Source organism: Calidris pugnax, unplaced genomic scaffold (assembly GCF_001431845.1).
Source record: "Calidris pugnax isolate Ruff unplaced genomic scaffold, ASM143184v1 scaffold69, whole genome shotgun sequence".
Taxonomy (NCBI): domain Eukaryota; kingdom Metazoa; phylum Chordata; class Aves; order Charadriiformes; family Scolopacidae; genus Calidris; species Calidris pugnax.
The window spans coordinates 8,235,523-8,247,686 of record NW_015090859.1 but is presented as its reverse complement, the minus strand read 5'-3'; the positions used below and the strand labels follow the sequence as shown (position 1 = coordinate 8,247,686).

Sequence of the window (12,164 nt, the reverse complement as noted above, 5' to 3'; positions counted from 1 at the left end):
GGAAAAGCCTCTTTTTTAAAAAGAAAAAAGAAAACAAAAGCCCAGATCCGATTCATCTTCTCCATGGCAATATCACTGGTTTGAGGCCCCAGCCAAATTACACAGAATGGTTGGTAAGAGTGAAAAATTAACCACCAAGTGGGTAACCAAGCGGTTTTTCTGTGCTCTGCAAAAGCACTGAACAAGTCCTGCCGGTGCCTTACGTTCTCATCAGATTTATTGTAATATTTTGAAGCCTTTGTGCAGACTAGGTGTAAATTACAGGTCAGATGTTTCATTTTGCTGGTGCAGACTTTCCCCGTGTATTTTCATTTACAGCGGTAAGGGAAATGTCTTCGATTCACATTCCATACTCAAATTTCCCCCTCTCCCCTTTTTATCTCTTTTGTATTGACTACTGGGTGCAAGTCCTCACAGGAGGTGCTGGCACTGCCCTTGAAGCCCCTTGGCCACCCCCAGGGGATTGCTAGAGGCACTTGCTGTCCCTCAGGCCAAGCCTCCTCCTGAACTCCTACAGGAAACCCAAGTGTCTGGTCTTTCGTTGTGCAGAGGCTCTTCCTAAAGATTGTGTGAAGAACTAGGACTGTTCATAACATGTAATTATATCCTGCTGGAGGAGCTGCGTGGCCGGTGTGGGAAAGCAGAGAGGGCCTGGAGAGGAGGAAGACTGAAGAGACTCGAGCAGAAGTGACTTGGTCAGAACAGGTAAGAGGATGTATTTTTTTTTCCCCACTCCTCACTCAGGAACTCAATGGCACAGGATGGTGAAGATACCAGGAAGCTGGTTATTTGGTTATTCAGCCTGGAGAAGATGAGGCTGAGGGGAGACCTTATTGCTCTCTACAACTACCTGAAAGGAGGGTGTAGAGAGGTGGGGGTCGGTCTCTTTTCTCAAGTCACAGGCGACAGGACGAGAGGAAATGGCCTCAAGTTGCGCCAGGGGAGGTTCAGGCTGGATATTAGGAAAAATTTTTTCACTGAAAGGGTTATCAGACATTGGAATGGGCTGCCCAGGGAGATGGTTGAGGCACCATCCCTGGAGGTGTTCAAAAGACGGGTTGATGTAGTGCTGGGAGGTATGGTTTAGTGATGATGCTCCTTGTTTGTTGTGTGGGTGTCTATTTTTGTCAGTTAGGTTGACGGTTGGACAAGATGATCTTTAAGGTCCCTTCCAACCTAGAAGATTCTGTGATTCTGTGAAGTTTACTGGGTTCAAAATGTTAGTGTGTGGTTAACAGAGGCTCCTTCTTCCGTTAATTGATCTAGCTCGTTAAGTCTGCAGCTGTGGCTCACTGGGCACAGTGGTACCTCCGCAGTCGCTGCCAGCATCACTCCTGTCCCTACGCTCCCGCCTCGGCCTCCGCTGCTGGGCCAGGACACTGGGCCACTCCTGCCCTTCGCTCTCACCTCCTACAGCTGCTTTTTCTTTCTGTTTCCCAACATCCCTCTAAGTCACCCTTCCTGCCATGCCTTGACCACTGCCCCAGGGAGGAGGAAGGGGCCTGCTCTCGTTTGGTTGCCGAGGATGTACAGGGTCATGCCACTTCCCAGAAAAATCCCTCTGGCCAGAGGCGCCTGCGCCCTTTACTGGAAGGTGAAGGACAAAAACAAGTCTGGGAGAGGGCTGGTGACTCATGGTCAACCAGAAAGGTTCACGATTCTGCTTGGAAATTCTGATTGAAGAGGCGTTTTTTTCATGTGATTGAGGCGCTGCCAACTACATCACACGGCCAGGGGGAATAATGCAGTGCAGGGATCTGCTTTGTTAATTAGTTTGCAAAGCCCATTGAGATGAGTAAGGAGAGTGTTTGGGTAATACCTGCCCTCCAGGAAAATGAGTGCTTTTGGAGTTGGAGAATCTGAGGCAGAGACCCTGCAGATCTTCCTACAAATCTCCTTAATGCCATCTTGCCCCTTGCAAAAGGAGCACAGTTCAGCTTCTGCAGGTTGCCCTAAACTTAAAAAAAAAAAGGTATGGTAAAGAGCCAAGACATGACTCTTCTACTTTAAAATTACTTAATTGGCCTACTGCAGCAGCACATGCTTTCTGCCTGATTTTCTAAATGAGGTGCAGCAGCACCTGATCAAATTTAGGTTGATTCCTCACCCGGGCTGATTCCCTGCCCCAGCTCTCCTCTGGCCATCACAGGGCTACTGCTGGGGAAGCAAAAGTACAACATTGTCCTTAATGGTACCTTTAGTACATTTAATCGTCCTTCGGCTCGCTGTGTGGCAAACATTCCCTGCTCACATCCCATTTGGCAGCTTTCTATACTGTACAATCTATAGGTACCAAACAGGAAGGAAAAGATAAGGCACAGTAGCATTACAAGAGAAAGCCACAATTTTCCCAGATTGTACAGAGACCAGCACAGTTGGTTGGGTCAGGGGGACAAAACTCTTCTTTCCGTCTTTTTTTTCTTTTTTTTCCCCCCCCAGTGTAAATATTGCAATAATCATAATACAGGTCCTTTGGATATTTTTTACAATGTACATAAAATCTTTCCCAGATGATAGGATATTCAGTTTGCGGACGGTTGCAAGTTCTGCATTAAAGTGCTTGGCTAAAAGTCACCTCGATAATGGTAAGTGCTTGCAACAGCTGCATCTGGGGGGCAGCTGACAGCAGCTTTGCTTTTCCTGGTCCCCAACACCCCTCCACTCCCCCACCCCACCCCCCAAATCCCACAGTCACTCAGTGAACTGAAGTGGTACCTAAAGTGCTTAGAATGTTAAATTAAAAATACAGCTTTTTAAAAATGTCATTCCCTTTTACTCTTTTAATATTTCTTCACAGTACCTTATAAAACTAAACATGTTTTAAAAATGCTCTTTTTCCAGTTCAGGAAAACACTGCAACACAGAGTAAGAATAGTCATTAAATTTCCTCTATTCCTCCAGCGATTTAATATTTGCCTTGAAGCGCGTGGTATCTATATGGTCACCTCCCCCTGTTTACATTCAGTAACCTACTAAACACCGTTAAGAGTGAGTATTAAATGCCAGTTGTGCTTTACTTTGTTGGCAGATGTGATTTTTTTTAAAAATCACTTTCAGCTATTAGTGCAATAGTACCATCGTTACGCCACCCACCTTGCAGAGCTACCCAAGAAAATTGGTCAATTCAGGTAAAAAAAAGAAAATTAGCCTGTTCCTCTGCCTTCCACTGACCTTTAGTCACCCATTGAGGCAAAGGGGGGGGGGAACGGACGGAGAAAATGACTAGACCCCAAAACTGATGTGAAGATACAGTTATTTTTAGGCCTGATGCAAACCCAGTTACTGGCAGCAGGTTAGCGGGGGTGAGGAGGACACTTGACCAGGCAGGGGACGAGTCCCCATCTCTGGGCCTACAAGACTTCAACGCTAGCGCCGAGGCTGCCGGGTTGGGAAGGTTACAAGAGATCTTGTGTTGTTTTAATAGGAAGGAAGGTGTTACAGCTTTCCTGGCAAGGTTACCCATGGACACGTGCTTAGTACTACGTCTTCAGCCGGGCCGCGTCACCTCCCCTTCCTAATCCCGGCTCTCGCGTAGGACGTAGGAGAGGCCGTGTTTCCCCGAGGAGTCGTAACTGTCATGGTAGGGGAGGCCGACCCACTCGGGGGGGTACGTCGTCGTGCTGTAGACGAAGCACTCCACCACGCCCTCGGCGGCCGCCCGCCCCTCGCCCGCGCCGCCCTTCCCTTCCCACTCCACCACCTCGATGCTCATCAGGGTGCGCTGGTACATCTCGGGGCAGCCCTCGAACTCATCCAGGAACTGCAGCATCTGCTCGTCGACCGTGTAAATCTCCCCGGCGACGTGGTGTCCCGTCCCCGGGATGTTCAGCATGTAAGGGATGTTGTATTTCCCTGCGATCACCAGCGGGTACTTCTCCACCGTGCGGCCCCGTCCTTGGAACTTGGCCAGCCCCTTGGCCGTGTCGATCATGTGCTTGTAGTTGGGCTGGCCCTTCTTCAGCGTGCCGTACACAAAGACACGAGCCATCGTACCTGCAAAAGCGGCTGGAAGACAAAAGGCCTGCGTTACCCAGGTGGCTGCTTTGGCCAACCCTCTGGAGAACCGCACGCACGCCGAGATGGGGTTGTACGCGCAAGGCTCTTCAGGCAGGTGCAACAGTGGTCTCGTAGTCCTACACCTCATTTAAATACCATACTGCATTCAAATATCGCTTTAAACTTTTTAGTCAACGCCTGTAACCGTGAAAAACAGATGCAAAGAGAAAGCCGCCCTTGCTGGTTTTTGTTGTAATCCATGTACAAAACCCATGGTTTCTCTAAGGAATCCACAACATCAGCCAATGCATCCCTGAGCCTTGGGGAAAAGGGCTGAGCCTTCCTTCTTTTTTTTTTTTTTCCTCTCCTTTCTCACCATTATGGAAGCCACCCCAGTGATGGAAACAGGCTCTGCTTAGCACATCCTTTATGGGGGGAGAAAGTATTATTCAGGAAGAAATTCTTTACCGTGAGGGTGGTGAGACACTGGAACAGGTTGCCCAGGGAAGTTGTGGATGCCCCATCCCTGGAGGTGTTCAAGGCCAGGCTGGATGGGACTTTGAGCAACCTGCTCTAGTGGGAGGTGTCCCTGCCCATGGCAGGGGAGTTGGAACTCAATGATCTTTGAGGTCCCTTCCAACCCCAACCATTCTATGATTCTATGCTTAAATCATGGTGCAGCTCAGCTAAGCAGACACCTTCCTGTGCTGCTCCACTGCATTGATGGTGTAACCAGCCCAGGTCAAACCTGGTTATTAAAACTTGCAGGAGTGAAGCCACCATTAGTTTGTTTTCCCTCCCTCCTCTGCTCAGGTCTTCCTTTCAGCAGCGTTTCACTCAGTATTTCAGAAACAACCGTTTAGCCTGTAACAGAAGAGCCTGGTTGAAGTTTGGGTGCCTTCTTGTTCCATGGTAAAATAAAACAGAGTGGCATTAGTCATCTGAAAGCAAATGAACGCATTTATATGTCGGGTTATGTGGCATTTGCACACATCTGATGGTATTTTTTTTTTATCCAAATAGTAATACCAGCTCTGTCACAGTCTTAATAAAAAAAAAAGGGGAAAAGAAAAGCAACCTGCACCATGCCCATACTCACAGCAAGCTAACTATGTGCAAACTGGGACACCACCAAGACAAACAGAGGGCCTGTCTGTCACCAAGAGGGATGAAAAGGCTTTCAACTCCAGAACTTACAAGCAAAATGAGGCACGCTGAAGAGGTTTTGGTAACCCCAGCACTGAGGTCCTGCTTGCAGACTGACTGACAAAGGCTCCAGGGAGAGAAGTGGGGCAGCCTGAGGCACCCACAGCCCCAGCGAGGGGGTGCTGGCTGAAAGGACACGTCTGCCCTGCTCCATCAGAGAAGGGGACCCACAATGGGTCTCCATGCTGATAGATGTTGGGTGACAAACCTCATTGACATACCTGGTAAGGCCAGACACCGTGGTCTTCACAAGCACCTTAGCCTTCTGTCTGGGGGAGCTGTACAAATGTTATTGCCATTTATTCACTGGGGGATGTGGCATTTCGGTGCCAACAAAACTGGAAGCTCGGGCTGCTGGCAGGAAGGCCAGGTAACACTGTTCTCCTCTCTTCCCCCCCAGATACCCAAAAATGCTAAGCCACATCTGCCTGAAGTAGCCAATTTGCAGACGTTCTAGCCCTCTCTTGAAAACAGCCCCTGAATGATGCTGTTCAACACTCACCTGTGAGCATAAAACACTCAACGCTGGTTTAAATGGGAGAAAAGTCTGGCTTTACTGAAAGGCAGGGGGGAAAAAAAGGTACCCTCATCGTTCCTGGGGTTATTTTTCGTGCTGTACCCTGTTTGTCCCCCATCATTTCCGTGGGGCAGAAGCGGTTCTGCCCCTCGGTTGGCGACCGGGCAGACCCTGCCTCATCGTCACCCAGCCCGGCCCTGGGGCAGCAGCTCACCACAGCATCACAGGAGCACAGGCAGCTCCTTTTGGAAGAAAGGTCATTGAACAATTTAGTTTGAGTTTGGAAAAAAAAAAAAATCTTTAAAAGAAGATGGGAAGTAGGACCTTAATGTATTTTCTGCTTTTTACTCTCCTCCTGGTAGACCGTTAGGTCAGTTACCCAAAGGGGCACGTTTCCGGCCAGGAGGAGTGTCATTTAAAATAACCAGTAGCAAAGCACTTTCCCCCTTGGTGAAGTAAACAGTTTTGCTCTGTAACAGACCAGTTTTCCCATCAAAACCAGTGCGTGCCTGTATTTACTGGGAAAAAGCTTTCACTTAAGGAAAAAAAAGACAGCGCTGCCTCCCCCCCCCCCCCCCCCCCCCCCGTATTTTATCACAGATACTTCAGCGTAATTTATCCTTCGTGACATAAACGAGTTTTTTTGGACGCCGCTCGTTCCCTCACAATAAGAAGAGCATTAATATTCAGTCGGTCTGACTCCCTCTTTTATAAGAGAAATCATTACCTTTCAGATTGTGTTTTGAATAACAAACACAGATCCTTCAGGAAGAAACTTGTCCCAGTGGGGATTGAGAAAGGATCAGAGTTAAGCACTGAAACATGCAATTAATTCCCATTAGGGGATTAGGGCACTCGTGTTCACTTTGAATCAGAAAAATGAATTGTGAATTAAATTGTTCACAACCAAGAGGTTACTTGTCAGAGTTAATAAGTTAAAAAATAAAAAGGGAAACCTAAAACGCACATAAAAACCTCAACAGCGAGCGCTGCATCTGTAAGAAAAAGATACGCTTCATTTCCATGAAACAAAAGCTCTATCTCTACTGTACAGCCGGAGATAAGCTTCCAAAAAGTTTGCAGGGAAGAGGGTCACCCTTCCTGAAACTGGTGAAAATTAAGACCGTGGTTGTGATGGTGCAGCAGCCAGAAAAGTTACTGACGTGAAGCAACACAGATGTCATCCTAGTGCAGGGCCCACAGAATTCAACAACAACAAATCCTTGCTAACCCAGGTTTGGGTAAGTGTTTCTGATTGAGCTTTTGAGCAGCTGGGTTCAGCAGGCAGGACACCGATGGAGACAGAGTGGGGACCTGCTGTTTCAGCCACAGTTTGTGTGGAAGCTGAGGCTCTGGCAGAACTGGGGCTTCGTGGGCAGGTGGCCACGGAGCTCCCCATCACATCACTGTGGTCCACAGTGGCCCTGTCCCTCCTGTGGGATGGGATGGGCACCATGACTTCTCCTTCTATTAAAAAAAACCAAACAAACAACCACCAAAGCCAAGCTCAGACAACCCCGCTTGAGGAGTGATTGAAATAAACTTGGTAAAAACATTCTCTGAACGTCACTCCATATACATTTTTGTATACATTTTTGTTTCTGGGCAATAAATCTGGTCTCCTGTGTGCCGCGTGTTGGGTTGCAGAAAGGCTGTCAGATCTCTTAACATCGTTTCTAGGGCTCGCCTGGCCTGGGCTTTCAAAACATTTTTAGCCACCTTGTGGCAGGAGCGTAAAGAGCAGAATTTTATTTGAGGGTCATTTCACAGAGTTCCCCCAAGCAGCTGAAACGAGTTCCAGGGGGCATCCCTCCCCTCAGGCACCGACAGGAAGGTGCCTTTTCTCACTTAATGCACTTTGACACGTCTTACCTACGTTAAACCACCTGAGAGGAAAAGAAAACCCACCAAAAACCAACCGAAAAAAACCCCAGACCCAGACTCTATACTGTGTATTAGCTGCCAGGACAAAACAAACCCATTCGGAAGGTACTTTCATGAAATATTCATGCCAGAATCATTAAAATTTAATGGCATGGGGAAACGCGAGTGAGATCTTTATGTCATCTCTTCAAACTATTTCTTTTAGCTATGAAAGATGACCTGCCAAACCGCTGGCGGGATCAATTACTAGAGTTGCTTCGTTACGAAGACAGGCAAAGAGCAGAAAATAAAGTCTCACGCGGGTGGAAGATGCTGTTTGGGTGAAAATAAAAGCAGCTTGTAACCGGCGCCGGCCAGCAGCCCAGGTTGCCACTCAGCCTTAGTGGTGGTAGGGCTGCATCACCATCCCACGCCTGCCCTCCCCTACCAGTGGAGTTTTGGGTCAGGGCTTTGATTTTCCCTCTCGGAGCCAAACGGCTCCAGCTCGGTGAGAGAAGGACGGGTGGCCACCGGGCCAGTCACTGGTGACAGTGAACTGCCACCACCAGGCTCTTTGCCTCCCAGCTTGTGCCCCAAACAGCAGCAGCTTCCACAATAAACATCTTTTTACCACGATTCAGACCATTATTGGATCCCACCAGAAAATAAAGGAAGCGATGGTGCCTGCACTGTGCTGGCTCCAGGGCTGCTCGCAACCGCCTGTCAGAACCCGACAGAAAACCAGGACCTAACATCACCATAGCAGGGCTTTTGGTTTTATTTTTTGTTGAAACTTTTTCTCTCAGCTCAGAAAGTATCCATTTCTCTCCCTTCATACAGTAACATTATTTTCCCTTGAGAAAAATTCTCCGCGTTGGCTCGGTGACCAGATATAGTTACACATTAATTCTTCAGAAGTTTCTCAAAACTGTAGGAAACAGGTGAAAAAACAAAATGCCTTGAACTTTAAACTTGAGCCCAGTCTGTTTGAATGAAGCGAGTTTTAAGGTCACTCTTCACTCAATGCTAACTTTCAAGAAGGACTAACATGCCAGAGAGGACTCCTGGGACCGCATCCTGTTGGTCCTTTGATGCTTTCATTTTGTTGCTTGCTATTTTCTTTATAGCACAGACAAGGGCTTCCTGCCCGGGCCGACCCCTTTCCAACCTTGCTGAATACCTCGGAAAAAGTTTATGGCAAGACACCTTTCTTACATTAACCACAGAGGCACCAGCGAAACGATGGCTCCTTTGAAATCAAGAGGTTACGGTCTCCTCGCAGCAGTCGTTCTGCTCAGAAACTGCGAGCTGCTGGTTTGTGAAAACAAACAAGAATATTAGAGTAACCAGTGCCACGTTGGACACCGCCTGAAACGCCACTTAACCTACTTTGCAGATAACTTTTTCATTTCACTTTGGGATAGTTTACAGCCCCGAACCAACAAATACACCCACGCTTAAGCTAGAGCATCTTGGAGGAGTTTATCAGCAGGCGGCAGAGCGAGGGTGCCGGCCCTTCAGACAAGCATCAATCACGGCGCCGCTCACGTGCCTCCCACCCATTCGGCATCACAGCAAACATTTGGCTTTTTGTCTGTTTGAAACCATTTCAAATCACTTTCAACTCTCCTGCATAGAGAAATTTAATGAGATTTATGTTTACTCCTACCAGAAAGGATTTCAGTCCCAAAGTGAGTGGTAGGAGAAGCTACAGAGGCCGCCAAGTGACAATCAGATAAAACCACCACAAGCAAAAAGATGCTGGACACGCGCTGCAGAACCATGCTGGAAAACACCGTTAGACCAAAGAACAGACCACATTTCTAGACAGTGTAGACATGGGAGGGGATTGCCAGCACATTAGGAGAAAAAAGAAAATGGAAAGTCAACGTATATGGATAAATTGAGTCCAGGAGGGGCAAAAAAAGTTGTGTCCCTCCCCCCCCCCCCACCCCGAGAATATTCTATCAGTATTATTAAGTATTGACTGGTCTGTCCTAATATTAAGTAATAGTAAATATTATCATATGAGCCTCAGACATAATATTATATCAAGTTCTTGATACGACAATTCAGAAACCTGTGGACTACAAAAGTAGTTAGAGAGAGCTCAGGGCAGAGCACTGAGTCAAGGACTGTTTTTTTGGGGCACAGTCTGAACAAGCAGGAGCTTAGACAGGAGCTGAGGAAACGGGGCATAGTCACCTGCACATACAAGTAAAGGTTTCAGAGAAGAGACAATTGCTTCTCCCCTTATATGAACACACAGCTGGCCAAAATTTCTACATGGAATAATTAACGTGGGTATAGGAACAGCTTTCTAATCATGAGAACAGACAGGGCATAAGAACAACCAGAATAAGTCACCCAAAAAAGGCTTGAGAGCCCCACATACCCTATACGAGAATGGTCAACAGCAGACACCTCAGCCAGAGCACAAGAACAGGGCAAGGTGACAGCACTGCGTTTCCAGACTTGGGTCCGGACCCTTCCCAAACCAGAGGCGACGAGTGCCGTGGTGCAAAACAGCCTCTTCCTCCTGTGGGCTCCCATGACTGCTATTGCGAATGGTCGGCCATGGCAGCAGCCCACGGCAGGCAGCCCCACACCAGTTCAAGAGACAGTTTGCTTTTGGGCTTTTTTTTTTCTTTTGTTTCCCCTGCCACCTGCTTGCTTCATCTGATGCTTCCTCCAGCTCAGGGGTCTCTGTGCACCTCCTCCCTGCCACCAGGTACATGCTCTCTAGAAGCTAAGAAGCCCATGAGTATTTAGACTCATTATCTACAACCATCTGTGCCATCTCTTCCTCTAACTTTTCTGGTTCTCCTATATTTTTTTTGAGATAGGAAAACCAGAACAGAAATATTTGAGAATGGATAAGCCACGGATTCATAGAGAAATACAAATCACCTCTCCTGTTTTGTTCACACTCCTTTCCCTCCGAAGCCTATTGAGCAACGGGATGATGGTTTGCAAGACCACAATGAGACCTTCAAGCATCTTATTCTCAAGTGGCAACTGAAGTGTGAAGCATTTACTGAAAATCCAACAGCATTCAAGCTTTGAAAACTGGAACTCTTGAAAAGTAAGTATTTGTCCAAACTATTGTGGATGCTATAGTTAGCCTTGCTTTTAGGGAAAGGTAGCAGACTAGATGGCTTTCTCAAAATCCCACTTGGCACAGCGGGTCCTTATGATGCTGTTTCGAGTACAGGATAATTAATTTAGACGCCATACATAGAAATGTCTCATCTTCGCACCTTTAGCACCGATGCTTAAACTGTCATATCTACACAAAGGGAGGAAAAAAAAAGAGAAACAACACAAAAATCCACCCCAAAAATGGAGCATTAACTTTAAACGCCAGGTCGTCGTTACAGGGGAAAAAAGTAGAAAACAACTCTTGACAGGGCGGCCCTGCTGCGCCAGCCCCGCTGCTGCCGGGACCGTCTCGGGGACGCGACCCTGAATTTGAAGTGTTTTCCGCCATTGAGATGCAGAGCACAGCCCCGGCTCCCAAACCCCCGACATCCTGAGGCCGAGGACAAGAGCCGGCGGCTTGGCCGGGCTCCCCGCGGGGTCGGCACACTGATTTACATGCCAATACCCCGAGCGGTCAGTTTTTGGACCGAGAAGAGCATCCCGGCCTGCGAAACACGGCAAACGCTTTTGAGGACTGAGGCATGGGAACATGTTTTTTCCTACACTGAAAAGATGGGGAGAGAGAGAGAGAGAGAAGGGGAAAGGAGAAAAGATGAGGTCCGGGCAAGAGCGTGAGGTGCCTCTCCACAAGGGACACGGGGCTTGAGGGGGGATGGCTGCAAAACACAGCTCTGTGAGGAGGAGAGAGGTGCCCAGGTCATGGCACGGCACTGGCCCCCCGTCTCTCAGGAGTGCGACCGAGCCTGGAAAGGAGATGGCAAATAAATCCCCATCGTTCAGCGACAGGAGCCTGGAGGCCATCTTATGTCTTTGCTCCGGCTGGTGTGGAGGTACCACAGCCTGGGGCTGCTGGTGAGGTGGGCTCTGCCCAGGGGAGACCTGGTGGCCCCATGAGCACCCGGTGGCAGCCCTCAGGCCTTACTGTGCGGCCGGCCAGACAAGATGGCAGCCGGCCACCCCGATGGACTAGCAGGAGGCTGCTCCGTTCAGTGGCTCTGCAGTGGCGGCAGGATGGCTCCACCAGGACAAGCCGAGGTGCCAGAGCCTCACAGCATCTACAGAGAGGCCGTGGCAACACGGTGCTCCTCAAACCTCCCAAAAAACCGAACGAAAGCACAGACATTCAGGGAACAAGATCTGGTCCACAAAACGGACCAAACAGAAAATTGATGTATAAATCTGGGAAGGGCGTCATGGAACACGGTGCTATTTTATCTCCAGAAACCACCGACCTACCCCAGCATGGACCAGCTACTGAAACACAAACCTTTGACCAATGTGGCAGAAAACCCCAACAGACTGGGTTTTTTTTTTCAGCCTGTGATTCCTTGGGGAACTACAGGCTACTTTTAAGGGCCCAGAAAAGGTATTTTATACACGTTTACAGCATCCACATATACACACACAAGGATTTTCTACA

The 12,164-nt window shown here is 48.3% G+C and overlaps 1 protein-coding gene across 1 annotated transcript; it reads right to left on the bottom strand.

The window, feature by feature from the left end:
- Positions 1-1,432: 1,432 nt before the first annotated feature.
- GGACT (gamma-glutamylamine cyclotransferase) lies at positions 1,433-4,007 on the bottom strand. Its single transcript, XM_014944228.1, has one exon. It carries the CDS (start codon positions 3,986-3,988, stop codon positions 3,515-3,517), a length of 474 nt encoding a protein of 157 aa, XP_014799714.1. The 5' UTR covers positions 3,989-4,007; the 3' UTR covers positions 1,433-3,514.
- Positions 4,008-12,164: the final 8,157 nt, after the last annotated feature.